Below are 20,545 nucleotides of genomic sequence, written 5' to 3' on the forward strand. Positions count from 1 at the left end.
AAGACATGAATCAGGTTTATTGATAGATAAATCTTGGCTCGGATATAGAAGAATGGCATGTGGAGACGTCAGTCATCTGGTGATGATCACTTGATCTGTTCATTAATCCCATACAAATAATAATGGTCTCTGTAGTCGAGCTGAGTGTTTGGCGCTGCCATGTTTATGGGTGCAGTCTATGAGGTTTCATATGGGGTGACAAAATTTCCAGGGAAGGTTCCAAACTTTTGTGTTCTCCAGCAGACACCTGTAAGACACAGAGCGGTATGGCATTTATCATACAGAAGAGACACCCACTACCACACTGTATAACCTACAGCACAGGGTTACTTACCGACATACCATCCATCGTCACATCGCTGTGTCACCGTCACTATGTCCCCAGCGTTCAGCTGCAGCTCATCTGTGTCTTTCGGGGAGTAATTGAATAACACTCGGTACCTGTAAGTAAGAAGAACATAAAATAGAGAAACCAAACTTGATTCTTCTTCTTGCCACATCATTTGGTTTGGCAAAACTTCATCCCTTTTACCCAAGAAGATAGAAAAGTAAGAAGCAGATCACTCATCAAAATTCCAATGCTGTGTACTTTATTCAAAAGCGTAGACGGTGGCCGTACATGGACGGATGGAAAAGGCAGGGCAGTAGATGTTGTGGAGCCCCGGACGGGGCTCCACAACACCTACTGCCCTGCCTTTTCCGTACGGCCACCGTCTACGCTTTTGAATAAAGTACACAGCATTGGAATTGTGGTGAGTGATCCGTGTCTTACTTTTCTATCTTCTTGGATATATCCTTTTTCTCTACCTTTATTAGCGTGAGCACCACCAATACACCAGCTGATGTACACAAGCGCTCAGCCTACTGACTGCATTAAGGACTCAATAAGTCACCCCAGAGCATATATATATACACAGAGTGTATATATTCATCCCTTTTACTGTGGGGGATAAGAAGTTACAACAAATCTGGTTGCAGCAAATGGTTGTTACGATTTTAGCAACTTTAAAGAAAGGAGAGAGAGGGGAAATTCAAGGTGCATCTTGAACCTGTTGAGTCCTGGTGCAATATCAATAAACTATCCATGTGCCATTTATAATAATAATGTCAGCTCATGGGGCCCCTTTACTCACCAGGGTCCAGATGTTGCACCCTACATCTTTGGAAACAAGTACACTAATGTAAAGAAAATAAAGGGTAGGTACCATTCACATTGTCATACAAGACTTAAGGGGACCATTACAGTTGTGTTTTATAGAACTTACATGGTCCCTTGCAGGTCCTGAAGCCGGTTGAATGCAGGGGCCTTTACAGTACATGGTCTTTCTTTAAGCGTTAGAGTGCTAGAGACCTGCAAATAAGGTAAATATAAAGACTTTGGACTAAAAATGATAATATATAGGAAATAGAGAGTCCATACAACATAGGATAATATAATACATCAGATTATTAGGATTCTGTGGGAGCAATGTATGAAGCAAACTAAAATCTGGGAGCAGGTCAAGGAACAAAGGATGTTGAGTAAAGGAAGGAGACAGAGCATGTAAAGAAGAATTAAGGGACGGCGCATGTGAAGAAAAGTCAAGGATCAAAACATGTAGGGGGAGATTTATCAAAAGCTGTCCAGAGGAAAAGTTGCCCAGTTGCCCATAGCAACCAATCAGGTTGCTTCTTTCATTTTGCAGAGGCCTTGCTAAAAATGAAAGAAGCGATCTGATTGGTTGCTATGGGCAACTGGGCAACTTTTCCTCTGGACAGGTTTTGATAAATCTCCATAAAGAACAGTCTGGTGACCATGCATGTTTAGCAGAGTCAGGGGACAGCGCATGTAGAGAAGAGTCAGGGGACAGAGTCAGGGGACTGCGAATGTAGAGAAGAGTCAGGGGACAGCGCATGTAGAGAAGAGTCAGGGAACAGCACATGTACAGCAGAGTAAGGAGAGAGTCCATGTAGAGAAGAGTCAGGGGACAGCGCATGTAGAGAAGAGTCAGGGGACAGCGCATGTAGAGAAGAGTCAGGGGACAGCGCATGTAGAGAAGAGTCAGGGGACAGCGCATGTAGAGAAGAGTCAGGGGACAGCACATGTAGAGAGGAGTCAGGGACAGCGCATGTACAGCAGAGTGAGGAGAGAGTCCATGTAGAGAAGAGTCAGGGGACAGCGCATGTAGAGAAGAGTCAGGGGACAGCGCATGTAGAGAAGAGTCAGGGGACAGCGCATGTAGAGAAGAGTCAGGGGACAGCGCATGTAGAGAAGAGTCAGGGGACAGCACATGTAGAGAAGAGTCAGGGGACAGCGCATGTAGAGAGGAGTCAGGGGACAGCGCATGTAGAGAGGAGTCAGGGGACAGCGCATGTAGAGAAGAGTCAGGGGACAGCGCATGTAGAGAAGAGTCAGGGGACAGCACATGTAGAGAAGAGTCAGGGGACAGCGCATGTAGAGAGGAGTCAGGGGACAGCGCATGTAGAGAGGAGTCAGGGGACAGCGCATGTAGAGAGGAGTCAGGGGACAGCGCATGTACAGCAGAGTAAGGAGAGAGTCCATGTAGAGAAGAGTCAGGGGACAAAGCATGTAGAACAAAGTCAAGGGAAAATGCATGTAAAGTGAGGAGACAGAGTTTGTAGAGTAGACTCAAAGCACAGGATATATAAAGAAAACTAAACACAACATGTGGGACAGATTCACAGGACAGAATAGCTACTGAAGAACAATTCAGCAAGACAATGTAGAATGGAGTCTGGGCATAGACCATGTAGTCTCATGGCGTAGATTATGAGGCACAAAACACATGGACCAGCAAGGCAAAGTTGACCTTTCATCAAATGAATCCATAAAATCCTTTTTGGTCATCTGAAACTTTGGAAAATATGATCATACAGAACAATGACAGAGAAAAAATGACCATTTTAGCAGACTCAGTGTTGTACTGTTAGGTTGTGTTGGTTTTCAATAGGTGGAATAAAAATCACCAGTGATCGATAGGTATATAGCAACAAGCCATAATACACATTGTTAGTACTGACCTGCTCTACAGAGTTAGTATTTGGTGCTTGCTTTGTTATGGTGTCCACCTTCCTGGCCTGTACAACACCGTCTGTGACCTGCACATAACTTGCAGGAAACAGGCCAAGTCGTCTGGTGCCTTCAACTCGCCCTTCAAACCAATTGCCACCAACCCTTCGAATAATAAGAACACGCTGGCCCTGAGGCAGAGACAGTGACAATGACACACCGGCACATGGACATACACATACTAAGTCATCGTACATCTTACAATATACATGCTTCATGCTCAAAAACAAGTTAAAATAGCAAAAAGTACAAAGCAATATGTTCCAGTTATTAAAAATGTATCCCCTATGTGCAGAATAGGGGATCAGCATCTGATCGTGGGGGTTCTGACCACTGGGGCCCCTAAGGAGCTCCAAAATGGGCCTTGTCTCTCCCCACTGAAAGCTATGCCACGCAAATTCCGAAACACATTTGTCTTGGCAGTGACCGGGTACTCAGTCAATCAGAACGGCTGTAACGGGGCCCGCCTCAGTAGGTTATTGGCTGAACGGACAATCAGTGCTTAGACCCCCCCCTCCCCAAAATAAGACACTTATCCCTTATCCTGTGGAGAAGAAATCAGTTTTTAATAACTGGGTCACACTACGCTGCGTGAAATCTGCTGCATAGTGACTATAGTATTTTCCTATGAGCAGAAACACAGGCCTGTGTGAGCAGTGAGGTTTGGAGGTGGACCCATGTGTCACAGTGACGTTGGTGCTCTGGACCCGCACACATAGGGGGGCTGCCGCCGTGTAGCCCTGTGTCTGCTCATAGAAGAAAACGCAGCGTCTTTCCCATTGTGCAGCAGATTTTGCGCAGCGTGAAATGCGCTGTGTATACGCTATGTGTGACCCTACACTTATTGTGGGTAACTGACTCTCTGTAGGTAAGTAATCAGCTGGAATGAACTGGAAAAGAGCAAAGCATGACTGCAGCATCAGACTACGCGGGGTTTGTTTGTAGTCTGTTACCATGGAGATAAGTGAGCAGGCTGTATACTGAATATAGTAGTTTATTTTTAATAAGAACTATGGGAGAGATTTATCAAAACCCGTGTAGAGGAAGAGTGGTGCAGTTGCCCATAGCAACCAATCAGATCGCTTCTTTCATTTTTCACAGGCCTCTTTAAAAAGGAAAGAAGCGATCTGATTGGTTGCTATGGGCAACTGCACTACTCTTCCTCTACACAGGTTTTGACAAATCTCCCCCTATATGAACACACCATTTACATGCATTTTTTTTTTTTTATAAAAACAATATTAGAGCATTTTACCCTGAAATAATAAAAATCCCCAGAAATGTTAGTTTACCCAGATGTTTCTTATTTATATCTGTTTCTGAGCAAGCTGGGTGACAACCATTGTGGCTTTTTTCCAGAAGTCTTGAATCGTAACTCTGCTGTGTTATGCAGTGACGTGAAAGCCCACTGGTTGCAGATTGACATCTTCCTTCCTATACACTTTAATAGGGAATAATCTGATCATAGGCAGGAGAGCCTGCAGTTCACAATTATGCCGGACACCACACAGCCTGTCACTACTTCATGCAGGGGCGTAACTATAGGGGTGCAGAGGTAGCAGTAGCACTGAGCCCTGGTGCCTAAGGGGGCCGCAAGGCACCTCTGCCCCATAAGAGACCATTATTATAAATGTTGCAGATTTGGCATAGGGGTCCTGAAGCTACACAGTTTCGCCCCTGACTTCGTGCTACTGTCAGGAAGGATTATGGGGGTATTGCTATTTTAGAAAGTTATCCCCTATCCATAGGGTATAAAGGAAATATGCAGCGAAAAAACTCATCCCCTATCCACAGTATAGGGGATAAGTGTCTGATCGCGGTGGGGGGGTCTGACCACTGGGACCCCCGAGATCTGCCGCGGCTTTCCCGTGCAGGAGGCGTGTAGGCTTCAGCATGACGTTGCGGCCGACACGCCTCCTCCATGTATCTCTTGGGGCGTGGACGGGGCGTACTGTCAATGTCAGTGAGGGTGACGCTACGCACATTAGCCGGCGCACAGCGCGGCAATGCAGGAGTCCCGTTCGGGAGATCGCGGGGGTCCCAGCGGTCGAAACTCCCGCAATCAGAAACTTATCCCTTATCTTGTGAATAGGGGATGAGTTTTGTTCGCTGCAGATGTCCTATAACTATCAAATTCGATAAATCTCCCCAAATGTGCCAGGAAAAGCTGCTGATTTTTGTGGGCCATGTAATGTGTATTGGGACCTCCCAACTCTTCCCTGAATAATCATTTCGGGGGAGAGGAGGAATGGGTGTGTTTCATTACAAAAACCTAAGTTTTTTATTATTATTATTATTTTTTTTTTTTTTTTTTTTTACTTCAGCGAGATAACCATCAGCCAGAGGAGTCTGGCAGCGACTGATCCTCACTCTTTCCATTCAAGAAGGCTCAGGCGAGCATTCATGTCTATGGGAGGATTAGAGGAGATAGTTGTAACTAGTGTACGGATACCCTTAGAACAGTGTCTCTTAAAGGGGTACTCCTGTGGAAAAAAAAAAAAACATTTATTAAATCAACTGGTGCAATAAAGTTAAACAGATTTGTAAATGAATTCTATAAAAAAAAATTAAAAAAAATCTTAATCCTTCCAGTACTTTTTAGGGGAGGAAATGCTTTTCTTTTTGGATGTCTCTTCTGTCACGACCACAGTGCTCTCTGCTGACCTCATGCTGCTCTGGACAGTTCCTAAAATGGACAGCAGAGGTCAGCAGAGAGCACTGTGGTCGTGACAGAAGAGAAATCCGAAAAGAAAAGCATTTCCTCTGTAGTATACAGCCCCTAAAATGTACTGGAAGGATTAAGATTTTTTTTAATAGAAGTAATTTACAAATCTGTTTAACTTTCTGGCACCAGTTAATTAATAAAAATAAAAGTTTTCCACGGGAGTACCCCTTTAACCAGGGTGCCTTCAGCTGTTGCAAAACTATAACTCCCAACATGCTGGGAGTTGTAGTTTTGCAACAGCTGGAGGCACATTGGTTGGGAAACACATGCATTAATCCAAAGCATTCCTATTTCAGGCAGATCATAGCAACACTGGTGGGACTGGCTGCTGCAAGTCATGACCCGTTAGGTCCAGATCACCCAAATTCTCTAGTGTAGTCACAACATGTATGGAAGGCTTCATATAAAACAGGCTTTACAGGGGCGTGGAGGGATAAGGTAAATCCTGCTGTATTAGGGTGCCTGCACACCACGTTTTTGCAATACAGTTCCTGTATCAGGTTTTTGATGAAAAATGGATTCCTCAAAACCTGACTAAACTGTATCAAAAAGTGTGTACAAATTTTAACCCATATACGGTTGAAAGCCGTATACGATTTGAAAAATGATGTCCGGTTGCATCCGTTTTTTAAGAAAAAAACGTATACGTTTTTAACTTTTCACTCCATTTTGAATAAAGTTTCACTTGTTTGATTGAAATTCCAAGAAAAAAAACTGTGCAAAGTCAAAAAACGTATGGTGAAAACCTGATGGAACCGTACGCACATACAGTTCTGTACGGTTCCCATTAACTCCCATGTTAAAAAAAAACGTATACAGTTTAATTTAAAAAAAAAAAAAAAACCTATGCGGTTGCAGCACGGTTTTTAAACCGGAGACAAAAACGTGGTCAACCACGGTTTTGACTCCGGTTCAAAAACCACACTGCAACCGCGTATGTTTTTTTTTTTTTTAAAACATGGACGTCAATACGAAACGCACATGTATACGGTTCCATACGCGAAACCGTATACGGTTTTTACTTTGCACATGCACATTTGTATCCTAAAGTCCCCACCCAAGACCCTTCTCATTAAAAATGGACAACATTTTCAAAAACTTATGTTTTAAAAAAAAAAATAAAAACGGACGGAACTATATGCACTTTTATAAAACAGTATACAGTTTAAAAACACATACGGTTTACTTTTTCCCATACTGTTCCATCCGTTTTTTTCCCCATACGGTTTTCTTTAGAAAAACTGATTGAAAACAGTATGGCAAAAACGTGATGTGAACCCAGCCCAACCGGATGATGCGTTTGACATACGGTTTGCAATGTTAACCTCTTCAGGACACAGGGCGTATGGATACGCCCTGCATTCCGAGTCCTTAAGGACCGAGGGCGTATCCATACGCCCGTGGGAAATCCGGTCCCCACCACTAGCCGGTTGGGGACCGGAGCCGAATGCCTGCTGAAATCATTCAGCAGGCACCCTGGCACATCGCCAAGGGGGGTCCTGAGACCCCACCATGTCGGCGATCGGAGAAAATGTCAATTCAGACATGCGATTTTCTCCAATTCCGGGCTAATCGGGTCTCTGGTGACCCGATCACCTGGAAAGTAGGGCTGATCGGAGCTGTCAGCAACAGCCCCGATCAGCCTAAAGGATAGGAGTGAGGTCGCAAAGCTGCGATCTCTTCCTATCCCCTGGCATTAGTCAGAACTGAGTTCTGACCAATGGCAGCGCAGGACAGGGGACCCCCGTTCTGCCCGCCCCTGGATGTCGAGGGGCTCTGGGAAGAAGATGGAGGCCGTACCTGCAGGAGAAGATGCCTGGGGACCTGGGATCTTCGCTGGAGCCTGGGGACCTGGGATCTTCGACGGGGGGGGGGGGGGGGGGGGGGGGGATTGAAAGTGAAAGTAAATCGATCTTTACTGTGGCAACCACTAGGGGGGCCAAACTGCAACTCCCAGCATGCCCAGACAGCCAAAGGCTGTCTGGGCATGCTGGGAGTTGTAGTTTTGCAACATCTGGAGGGTCACAGTTTGGGGACCACTGTTACATATGTTGCCAAACTACAACTCTCAGCATGCCTAGACTGCCCAGGCATGCTGGGAGTTGTAGTTCTGTAATATCTGCCCCTTCAGATTTAGCAATTTTCATGACATTTTTGAAAATTGCTGCTCTACTTTAAAGCCCTCTAATTTTTTCAAAAAGCAAAAGTATGTCCATTTTATGATGCCAACATAAAGTGGACATATTGTATTTGTGAAGAAAAATTAAATTAATTGTGAATATCCATTTTCCTTACAAGCAGAGAGCTTCAAAGTTAGAAAAATGCAAAATTTACCAAATTTTCATGAAATTTGGGGATTTTTCACCAAAAAAGGATGCAATTAACGCCGAAAATTTACCACCAAAATAAAGTAGAATATGTCACGAAAAAACTCTCAGAATCAGAATATTCGGTAAAAGCGTTTTCGCGTTATTAATTTGTAAAGTGACGGTGGTCAGAATTGCGAAAAAGGGCTCAGTCCTTAAGGTGAAAAAGGGCTGCGTCCTTAAGGGGTTAAATCAATGCATACAGTTTTCTATACAGTTCTGTACGGTTTTTAACTTGAAACCGTATACGGGAACTGTATAACAAAAACGTGGTGTGCATGCACCCTTATTGGGAATGGACTAAAAAGTGAAAAACTCTGTGAAGGTTATGGCATGACATTATAAGATTGATAGAACTGCCTGGTATCTATAATGTTATCTTAAGTGCAATGTTCAGATTACCATGAGACTCCGTATACACAGGAGTTTCACGTTAGATAACAAATGTCTCTCTCATCTAAGTACATCACCGCTGTCACCTATAATAGTAAAGGCACTCCCCACCGTGACAGAAACTGGGAGCGAAACTCACAAAAATACAGATCCTATAGAAACCTGCATTATATGATGAGGCAACTGCATAGAAAGTTCATAAAAATCACTACAAAGTGGTAGTTCAGAATATGCAGGATCACACAGGCCTCGGCAGAAGGAAAAGAACACAGAAAGACCATTACTCTGTATTTAGAATGTGAAAACAGATTTTAAATATCTTACTGCTATGCTGAAATATCATTGCTTCAAGTTAGAGGCCAAAAGCCTGAGGCTGCACTACTGAAAGATTCACACAACCACACTTTGTGTTCTTTTAAAGGAGTACTTCGGTGGAAAACTTTTTTTATTTTATTTTTTTAAATCAACTGGTGCCAGAAAGTTAAACAGATTTGTAAATGACTTCTATTAAAAAATCTTAATCCTCCCAGTACTTATTAGCTGCCGAATTCTACAGAGGAAGTTCTTTTCTTTTTGAAACACAGAGCTCTCTGCTGAATCATGAGCACAGTGCTCTCTGGACAGTTCTTAAAATGGACAGAGATGTCAGCAGAGTAGGAGAAAATCCCCATAGCAAAAATACGCTGCTCTGGACAGTTCCTAAAATGGACAGAGATGTCAGCAGAGAGCCGTCCCATAGACTTGCATTGAGGGGGCGGGGCGTGACATCATGAGAGGGCGGGCTATGACATCACCGAGCTCCCGGCGCCAGGCTCTAAGCATTCGGAACATTTTGTTCCAAACGCTGAGCAGCGGAGTACCCCTTTAAATACATATAAAGGGTCCAGCTGCAGAAACTGAACTAAATTCTTAATAAAGACCTAGAGGATTTATTTTGTTCTGCACTAAAATAAGTATAATATAATTATTATTACAATGCTGCTCCAAGATGGATGCAATGATTGTAACCCTGAGTTGGCAAAGAGAAGGATGAAAGTTAGAAACACATTGGCCCTTTAGTATGGCAAATACAGGAATTGTTAGCTGTCCGGGCATGCTGGGTGTTGTAGTTTTGCAACATCTGGAGGTCCGCAGGTTGTAGACCACTGTCCTATACTTTACATTGCACAGATCCCTCAACATACGATGGTTTCAACAAACGATGGTCCGTTTGGAACGGATTACCATTGTATGTTGAGGGACCACTGTATTTTTAGAAAAGCAATAAGAAAAGGAGACGATCATGTTTTTACTGGGAATCAGCACGCCCAAACCATACATGGGCCAAAATACTTGCCAAATTACGTGTTGAAATATGTACCAATATACTATCATATTTTGGCAGATGAAGAGCCAAAAAAAATAAAAAAAAGTGAACGCTTAATTTTATATTGGCCGTAACAATTACGCCTGTAAAACAAATATGTGTGGGATGCTTTCACAATTGAGTTCAATTTTATTTTTTGAATTGTTTCTGTGGAAGTATAACACTGAAGCTTATCTTACAGGCCAGTCAGTGGTCCCCAGCCCAGTCCACAAGGCCCACCAACATTCAGTTTTTTTTTTGTTTTTTTTTCCAGTTACTCCATTCCAACCCTGCACTGTAGGTGGGCTTTGAGGACTGGGGTGGGGACTTCTGTTTTAGTTAAAGGAGAACTCCAGCCAAAACTTACTTATCCACTATCCACAGGATAGGGGATAAGTAGCTGATTGTGGGGGGGGTCTGACTGCTGGGACCCCCACGCTCTTCAGTCCGGGAGCCGGCCCTCAGTGAGGAGCACGTGCTGCAGACGGTACTCGCTCCATTCATTTCTATGGGAGTGGCGGAGAGACCAGAGTACAGCACATCTCCGGCGCTCCCATAGAAATGAATGGAGCGAATGCCCTCTACTGCACACGCTCCTCACTGACAGCTGGGGTCCCGTTCCAGAGATAGTGGGGGGGTCCCAGCAGTTGGACCCCACCAGGATCAGCTCCTTATCCCCTATCCTTTGGATAGTGGATAAGTAAGTTTTGTCTGGAGTTCTCCTTTAATCTGTGGGGGTCAAACCTCCATATTTTTGGGATGAACTGCTGCACCTAAGTAACAATGAACAGGGTACAGCACTTATTTTAGTGATGTGGACCCTCACAGATTAAATGTCATACAATCAATGTTGCAGTCCTGAAGGACCCCATGAAGATGCCACAGGCCTACCTGCAAACATCAAAATAACCTTAGGGTGGCGCTGCTGGTTCCAATGGTGGAGATAACAAATCGTAGCCAGAGATGTAGGTAATACAAAAACGCTGGACAGTTTATTTAAAAGTGCATAAAAAACAATAAAACAGGAAGATTACGCGTTTCGGGGGAGTCTCCCCCTTCATCAGATCAGTAACCAGGGGGAAACTCCCCCGAAACGCGTAATCTTTTATTGTTTCTTTATGCACTTTTAAATAAATTGTCCAGTGTTTCATATTACCTACATCTTTGGCTACGGTTTGCTATCTCCACCATTGGAACCAGCAGCGTGACCCTAAGGTTATTTTGCTGTACTGCTATTGGTCTTCTCCCAGAAAACGCTTCTACCTCTCCTGCAACCTGAGGCTTAGCAGCGGTTCCAGCTTTCTTCTATAACCCCAATCGCGGTTGATATGCAAGTTTTTTACTTGCCGCAAGGTGAGCAGCCACTACCTAGGGGCCTTGCAGGCCCCGCTACTTCGCTATCTCTGACTTTTATTATCCCTACGGTATCACACACGGCGCCCCCTCTGGTCCCCTTGTTTTTTCCTTACTCACAAGTACCTGCAAACATGACCCAAGCTAGTGTTTCCCAAACAGGGTGCCCCCCATCATGTCGCAAAACTATAACTCCCAGCATGCTGGAAGTTGTAGTTTTGCAACAGCGCGAGGCACACTGGTTGGGAAACACTGACCTAAGCTCTTTATCAGTGTGTATGAAGTGACTGAATCTTCCGCAGCCCAGTATGACCGTCTCCACTGCCAGGTGCTGAAGGGTATCAATTCTACATTCTGCCAAGGGGGTCAAGACCTCCAAATATCTGGTCGTCCTAAACCTCCCCAAGCTACGCATATTCTGAATATCATGGAATTCAATACGATAATCCCTGATCTGTTTGTCAAAGTGATTCATGTAAAAAGAATGAACCACGTTGTCATACATTATGCAGGTAGCGGACGTCATACACCATTTCCATTGCCTGTATAATAGCACTTGGTATCCGGAATGGAAATCCTCAAGGACTTCCTCGTGTTACATAGCAGCGATGGACGGCAAATATTTATGTACCTTACGTAGTGATGCAAACGCATACACAGCAGAACAGTCATCTCTCCTGTCAACATGGTAAAACTGCATTCAGACGTTTTTAGTTGTTGTATCAGTTTCTGAGAAATCTGGGGTGACAAATTATATCAGTGCTTTCCAACTAGGGTGCCACCAGCTGTTGCAAAACTACAACTCCCAGCATGCCTGGACAGCCGTTGGCTGTCCGGGCATGCTGGGAGTTGTAGTTTTGCAACAGCTGGAGGAACCCTGGTTGGAAAACACTCATCTATATGGTCATCTTACAGTTTTGGCACCCAGCTTTCCCAGAGTTCTCAGAATATCTGTCTTGCGATGCTGTAATATAAGAACAGGGGAATCTCACTGTGCCATTCAGGAGTCTGGGAAAGATAAGAGGCAATCAATAAGCCATTATTAGGCCTAAAATACACTAAATTCTGCAAAAAACGTCACTGCCAGATTAGCTGGGAGTCAATAAGGAAATACGAAATACCAAACCCATGTGGTGTTTTAAATTATTATAATTTTTTTTTTTTGGCTCAGTGGCAGTTTTTAAAAATCACAGCATGCTGAGGCTATAAGTTTTTTTTTTTTCTGGGAAAAAAAAAAGAAAACCCAAAAATCTATGAGGGTTTAACATTGGCAGTTTTTATTTTTGCTTTTTTTTTTTTCTTAACATTTTTTTAATAGAAATCCTTAAAGGGGTACTTTGGTGGAAAACTTTTTTTTTTTTTTTTTTATAAACTGGTGCTAGAAAGTTTAACAGATTTGTAAATTACTTCTATTAAAAAATCTTTATCCTTCCAGTACTTATTAGCTGCTGAATACAACAGAGGAAATTATTTTCTTTTTTGAACACAGAGCTCCTCTCTGCTGACATCTCTGTCCATTTTAAGAACTGTCCATAGTAGGAGAAAATCCTGTTAGCAAACATATGCTGCTCTGGACAGTTCCTAAAATGGACAGAGATGTCAGCAGAGAGCACTGTGCTCGTGATGTCAGCAGAGAGCACTGTGTTCCAAAAAGAAAAGAATTTCTTCTGTAGTATTCAGCAGCTAATAAGTACTAATAATAAGTAAGGATTAAGATTTTTTAATAGAAGTAATTTACAAATCTGTTTAACTTTCTGGTACCAGCTGATTAAAAAATAAATAAAAAAAAAAAGTTTTCCACCGGAGTATACCTTTAAGTCACATGATGAATGAATCAAATAACTTGTAATGATAAAAACACCAAAGAAAAAAAAGTGCCAATTATTTATTTATTTCTTACATCTTGAGAGTGCAAAATGAGGGGGCAGTTTTTATGGGTTAAAAAAGAAACAAAAACAAAACAGAAACGCCAAAAATAGATTGTGTGGAAATGACCCTAGTGGGGGTGAAGGCTGAGAGGGAGGGGGGCTTTTTTTTTTTTGTTCATTTTTAAAAAAAAATAAAAAAAATTATAAACAGCAAAAATAAGTTGGGTGGAAACGAACATGTTTTAAAAAAAAAAAAAAAAAAATTAATAAAACTGCCAAGAACAAAACCCACAATGAATGAATGAATTTTTTTTTTAATGTTTTTTTATATTTTTTTAAAGCCACAAAATTGCAACTTGAGAGTGCAAAATGAGGGGGCAGTTTCTTGGGTGAAAAAAAAAACAAAAAAAAAAAAAAACCATTAACACCAAAAATAAGTTGTGTGGAAACGAACGTTTTTTTTCAAAACATTGTAAATAAAAATTGCCAGGAATAAAAACCACAATTAATTAATTTATTTATTTATTAATGTTTCTTTTTTTTAAACCCACAAAATTGCATCTTGAGAATGCAAAATGAGGGGGCAGTTTTTTGAGTGGAAAAAAACAAAACAAAAACCATAAACACCAAAAATTGTTGTGTGGAAAGGAAAAAAAATTTCAAACATTTTAAATAAAAATCGCCAGGAATAAAAACTACAATTAATTAATTAATTTGTTAATGTATATATATATATTTTTTTTTAAAAGCCCACAAAATTGCATCTTGAGAATGCAAAATGAGGGGGCAGTTTTTTGGGGTAAAAAAAAAATAAGCCAAAAATAAAAGTTGTGTGGAAATGAACCTTATAGCCTAATACTGTAGTTCGTTTTATTTATTTATTTTTTAAGCAGGTTTGACATTCAGTAGCTGAGAAAGTTGTGTGGAAATGAACCTTATAGCCTTATACTGTAGTTCGTTTTACTTTTTTATTTTTTTTTTAGCAGGTTTGACATTCAGTAGCTGAGAAAGTTGTGTAAGGCAGCCATATTGGTGATATGTGGCCAATAGAAATCCTCTTAGTCTTTGGCTGTATACTCCCCAGGATCCACGTGCGTTACTATAGGATGGGCAGAGGATGCGGTTGCACCTGGGCCCAGGAGCCTGAGGGGGCCATAAGGTCTCTCTTTCCTATATGAGGAGGACAGTACATGAAGAATTACAGCTGGAGGCCCAGTCCCTAATCTTCAGGTTACGCCATTGCCTCACCTCTCCCTCTCATTGTCCGACATTCACCTCAGGCTCAGGAATGTTCCGTTCAGGTTGAGCTGACGTGTCATGTTTTTGTCATGTTTTGCCTGTCATCCTCCTAGAGATGAACCTGCTGTATTATTCATGTTTACGGGCCTATGGCAACAGCACTTATTCCACGCCGGCTTCCAGGTGAATGCGCACCTGACAATTTCTCGGTCACATTACGGTTTCATATTAGAGGGAATACGTCACAGAGAAGCTTTATGCCATAACGTGTCAGGCCCAGAACATCTGGACTAGCTCAGGTCTATGGGCCTCTCACATAGAGTCTGTCTAGATCAGTGTTTTCCAACCAGTGTGCCTCCAGCTGTTGCAAAACTACAACTCCCAGCATGCCCGGACAGCCAAAGGCTGTCCGGGCATGCTGGGAGTAGTAGTTTTGGCAACAGCTAAAGGTGCACTGGTTGGGAACTACTTAAAGGAGTAGTCCAGTGGTGAACAACTTATCCCCTATCATAAGGATAGGGGATAAGTTTGATATCGCGGGGGGTCCGACCGCTGGGGCCCCCTGCGATCTCCTGTACGGAGCCCCAACAGCCCGCGGGAAGGGGGCGTGTCGATCTCCGCACGAAGCCGCGGCCGACACGCCCCCTCAATACAACTCTATGGCAGAGCCGAAGCGCTGCCTTCGGCAATCTCCGGCTCTGCCATAGAGATGTATTGAGGGGGCGTGTCGGCCGCCGCTTCGTGCGGAGGTCAACACCCGCTATCTGACCGGAGAGCCTGGCCTCCGTACAGAGAGATCGCAGGGGGCCCCATCGGACCCCCCGCGATCTCAAACTTATCCCCTATACTTAGGATAGGGGATAAGTTTTTCACCACTGGACTACCCCTTTAAAGGGGTTATCCAGGAAAAAACTTTTTTTTTTATATATCAGCTGGCTCCAGAAAGTTAAACAGATTTGTAAATTGCTTCTATTAAAAAATCTTAATCCTTTCAGTACTTATGAGCTTCTGAAGTTAAGGTTGTTCTTTTCTGTCTAAGTGCTCTCTGATGACACGTGTCTCGGGAACCGCCCAGTTTAGAAGAGGTTTGCTATGGGGATTTGCTTCTAAACTGGGCGGTTATATATATATATAAAGCTAAACCATCCGACTACTATATATGGGGCCTCTCTACTATTCCTGACAGATGATACATTCTGCCAAGGGGGTACACAATTCAAGACCTCCAAATATCTGGTTGTCCTACAGTGACTAACCTTAAACATATACATATACAGCTGGTTTGCAGAATCTGATATTTCTATGGATGCATTGATCTAATAGTCCAAAACCTCTCGCTTAGGGAACAAATACTATGTCACCCCCAGTAAAGTTAAATTAGGGAAAACTACAGCTCCCCCATAACAGAGCAAGCTAATGCCCACATAGCGGTGACACTAACAGCATCCCCATACTGTGACAGCGCCCCCATAAGAGTGACAGCAACATCGCCCCAATTAGAGTTATAGTAACAGCACCCCGATAATAGTGGCAGTAACAACGCCCTGATAACGGTGACAATCACAGTGTCCACCTTAAAGTGACAGTAACAGCACCCCAATAACAGTGAAAGTTACAGTACCCCCATAAGAGTGACAGTAACAGCACCCCAATAACAGTGAAAGTAACAGCACCCCTATAACAGTGACAGTAACAGCGCCCCTATAACAGTGACAGTAACAGCGCCCCTATAACAGTGACAGTAACAGCGCCCCCATAAGAGTGACAGTAACAGCACCCCAATAACAGTGAAAGTAACAGCACCCCTATAACAGTGACAGTAACAGCACCCCTATAACAGTGACAGTAACAGCGCCCCTATAACAGTGACAGTAACAGCGCCCCTATAACAGTGAAAGTAACAGTACCCCAATAACAGTGACAGTAACAGCACCCAATAACAGTGACAGTAACAGCACCCAATAACAGTGCCCCCATAAGAGTGACAGTAACAGCACCCCAATAACAGTGACAGTAACAGCACCCAATAACAGCACCCCCATAAGAGTGACAGTAACAGCACCCCCATAAGAGTGACAGTAACAGCACCCCAATAACAGTGACAGTAACAGCACCCCAATAACAGTGACAGTAACAGCACCCCAATAACAGTGACAGTAACAGCACCCCAATAACAGTGACAGTAACAGCACCCCAATAACAGTGACAGTAACAGCGCCCCAATAACAGTGACAGTAACAGCGCCCCTATAACAGTGACAGTAACAGCACCCCAATAACAGTGAAAGTAACAGTACCCCAATAACAGTGACAGTAACAGCACCCAATAACAGTGACAGTAACAGCACCCAATAACAGTGCCCCCATAAGAGTGACAGTAACAGCACCCCAATAACAGTGACAGTAACAGCACCCAATAACAGCACCCCCATAAGAGTGACAGTAACAGCACCCCCATAAGAGTGACAGTAACAGCACCCCAATAACAGTGACAGTAACAGCACCCCAATAACAGTGACAGTAACAGCACCCCAATAACAGTGACAGTAACAGCACCCCAATAACAGTGACAGTAACAGCACCCCAATAACAGTGACAGTAACAGCACCCCAATAACAGTGACAGTAACAGCGCCCCAATAACAGTGACAGTAACAGCGCCCCCATAAGAGTGACAGTAACAGCGCCCCAATAACAGTGACAGTAACAGCACCCCTATAACAGTGACAGTAACAGCACCCCAATAACAGTGACAGTAACAGCACCCCAATAACAGTGACAGTAACAGCACCCCAATAACAGTGACAGTAACAGCACCCCAATAACAGTGACAGTAACAGCACCCCAATAACAGTGACAGTAACAGCACCCCAATAACAGTGACAGTAACAGCACCCCAATAACAGTGACAGTAACAGCACCCCAATAACAGTGACAGTAACAGCACCCCAATAACAGTGACAGTAACAGCACCCCAATAACAGTGACAGTAACAGCACCCCAATAACAGTGACAGTAACAGCACCCCAATAACAGTGACAGTAACAGCACCCCAATAACAGTGACAGTAACAGCACCCCAATAACAGTGACAGTAACAGCACCCCAATAACAGTGACAGTAACAGCACCCCAATAACAGTGACAGTAACAGCACCCCAATAACAGTGACAGTAACAGCACCCCAATAACAGTGCCCCCATAAGAGTGACAGTAACAGCACCCCAATAACAGTGACAGTAACAGTAACAGCACCCCAATAACAGTGACAGCAACAGCACCCCAATAACAGTGACAGCAACAGCACCCCAATAACAGTGCGACCATAGGAGTGACAGTAAGTGCCCCCATAAGAGTGACAGTAACAGCACCCCAACATTGCCCCCAATAAGTGTTATAGTAACAGCACCCCGATAATAGTGGCAGTAACAACGCCCTGATAACGGTGACCATCACAATGGTCACCTTAAAGGGACAGTAACTGCACCCCAATAACAGTGAAAGTAACAGTACCCCCATAACAGTGACAGTAACAGCACCCCAATAACAGTGACAGTAACAGTACCCCATTATAGTAACAGCACCCCAATAACAGTGAAAGTAACAGTACCCCTGTAAGAGTGACAGTAACAGTACCCCAATAACAGTGACAGTAACAGCACCCCAATAACAGTGACAGTAACAGCACCCCAATAACAGTGACAGTAACAGCACCCCAATAACAGTGACAGTAACAGCACCCCAATAACAGACAGTAACAGCACCCCAATAACAGTGACAGTAACAGCACCCCAATAACTGTGACAGTAACAGCACCCCAATAACAGTGCCCCCCTAAGAGTGACAGTAACAGCACCCCAATAAAAGTGCCCCCATAAGAGTGACAGTAACAGCACCCCAATAAAAGTGCCCCCATAAGAGTGACAGTAACAGCACCCCAATAACAGTGACAGTCACTGCACCCCAGAGTAGCCACATAAAAATAACAGCAACACTGAATATTTGTATTCCTCATAAAAGTACAAATTGTGGAACATCTTAGAAATCTTTTTTGAACTCTGTTCCTCTGTTAATATTCCTGAAAATTAATGAATTAAATAATACATTGAAAATGTAGCATTCCCCTTATTAATAGGCTGTACCCCTACAATGTCTGTTTTGAAATTCAGTTTTTGACTGTGCCCCATTGACAAGAAGATGGGTAGCATCCAATTTTCCGTTTATTCTTATATTCCCATAAGGAATAACAAAGGTGTGACCCAAGAAAAGATTCTAAGAAAAGATGTTGGAGAATTGTTCATTCGTGTGAAATACAAGTATTTAATAAACCAGACAGCCACAGCACTCTCATAATAGTACCAGCCATACTGACTCGTAGCAGGGCCAGCCTCATAGGAGACAACCTACTTAGGCTTTCTGCTCCCACTCTGCCCTACTAAAAGTTTTTATATGTTTCTATGTACATCTTGGCAAGACATGAACTTTTCTAATATACTTCATAAGAAAATGTTACTTTTTTTTTTTTATAGAAATCATGGCTTATAAAATCATGGCTTTGTCCAAGCTGAAGCACAGGCATGGACTAAGTCCAGTAAGTGAGGGTGTGCTAGCACTCCTCTGTGCTCTCTCCTGTCTGATAGGACTCCTCTGTGCTCTCTCCTGTCTGATAGGACTCCTCTGTGCTCTCTCCTGTCTGATAGGACTCCTCTGTGCTCTCTCCTGTCTGATAGGACTCCTCTGTGCTCTCTCCTGTCTGATAGGACTCCTCTGTGCTCTCTCCTGTCTGATAGGACTCCTCTGTGCTCTCTCCTGTCTTATAGCACCCCTCTGTGCTCTCGCCTGTCTGATAGGACTCTTCTGTGCTCTCCTGTCTGATAGGACTCCTCTGTGCTTTCTCCTGTCTGATAGCATTCCTCTGTGCTCTCTCCTGTCTGATAGGACTGCTCTGTGCTCTCTCCTGTCTGATAGGACTCCTCTGTGCTTTCTCCTGTCTGATAGCATTCCTCTGTGCTCTCTCCTGTCTGATAGGACTGCTCTGTGCTCTCTCCTGTCTGATAGGACTCCTCTGTGCTCTCTCCTGTCTGATAGCACTCCTCTGTGCTCTCTCCTGTCTGATAGCACTCCTCTGTGCTCTCTCCTGTCTGATAGCACTCCTCTGTGCTCTCCTGTCTGATAGGACTCCTCTGTGCTCTCTCCTGTCTGATAGGACTCCTCTGTGCTCTCTCCTGTCTGATAGGACTCCTCTGTGCTCTCTCCTGTCTGATAGGACTCCTCTGTGCTCTCTCCTGTCTGATAGGACTCATTTGTGCTCTCTTCTGTCTGATAGGACTCATTTGTGCTCTCTTCTGTCTGATAGGACTCCTCTGTGCTCTCTCTTGTCTGATAGTATTCTTCTGTGCTCTCTCCTGTCTGATAGCATTCCTCTGTGCTCTCTCCTGTCTGATAGTACTCCTCTGTGCTCTCTCCTGTCTGATAGTACTCCTCTGTGCTCTCTCCTGTCTGATAGCACTCCTCTGTGCTCTCTCCTGTCTGATAGCACTCCTCTGTGCTCTCTCCTGTCTGATAGTACTCCTCTGTGCTCTCTCTTGTCTGATAGCACTCCTCTGTGCTCTCTCCTGTCTGATAGCACTCCTATGTGCTCTCTCCTGTCTGATAGCACTCCTATGTGCTCTCTCTTGTCTGATAGCACTCCTATGTGCTTTCTCCTGACAAATAGGACTCCTTTGTGCTCACTCCTGTCTAATAGGACTCCTCTGTGCTCTCTCCTGTCTGCTAGGACTCCTCTGAGCTCTCTCCTGTCTGATAGTACTCCTGTGCTCTCTCTCCTGTCCTATAAGACACAGAGGAGTCCTATCAGACAGGAGAGAGCACAGAAGAGTCCTATCAGACAGGAGTAAGCACAAAGGATTCCTATCTGTCAGGAGAAAGCACAGAGGAGTCCTGTCAGACAAGAGAGAGCACAAAGGAGTACTATCAGAGAGAACAGAGCACAGAAGAGAACTATCAGACAAGAGAGAGAACAGAGGAGTCCTATCAGACAGGAGAGAGAACAGAGGAGTGCTATCAGACAGGAGAGAGCACAGAGGAGTCCTATCAGACAGGAGAGAGCACAGAGGAGTGCTATCAGACAGGAGAGAGCACAGAGGAGTCCTATCAGACAGGAGAGAGCACAGAGGAGTGCTATCAGACA

At 43.8% G+C, this 20,545-nt stretch overlaps 1 protein-coding gene across 14 annotated transcripts in view; it reads right to left on the reverse strand.

The window, feature by feature from the left end:
• SORBS3 (sorbin and SH3 domain containing 3) overlaps nt 1-20,545 on the reverse strand; it is an 87,434-nt gene continuing 66,889 nt past the window's right edge. For 13 of the 14 annotated variants that reach the window (XM_056571049.1, XM_056571050.1, XM_056571053.1 and 10 more), the window contains exons 13-16: nt 3,022-3,201; nt 1,266-1,351; nt 335-441; nt 1-247 (exon numbers count right to left, since the gene is read on the reverse strand). In XM_056571049.1, coding sequence (XP_056427024.1) covers nt 177-247; nt 335-441; nt 1,266-1,351; nt 3,022-3,201 — 444 coding nt within the window. In that variant the 3' untranslated portion in view covers nt 1-176. The remainder of the gene's footprint in view (nt 248-334; nt 442-1,265; nt 1,352-3,021; nt 3,202-20,545) is intronic. The other variant, XM_056571060.1, reaches the window with a different exon arrangement.

This window comes from Hyla sarda, chromosome 4 (genome assembly GCF_029499605.1).
Source record: "Hyla sarda isolate aHylSar1 chromosome 4, aHylSar1.hap1, whole genome shotgun sequence".
Classification (NCBI taxonomy): Eukaryota; Metazoa; Chordata; class Amphibia; order Anura; family Hylidae; genus Hyla; species Hyla sarda.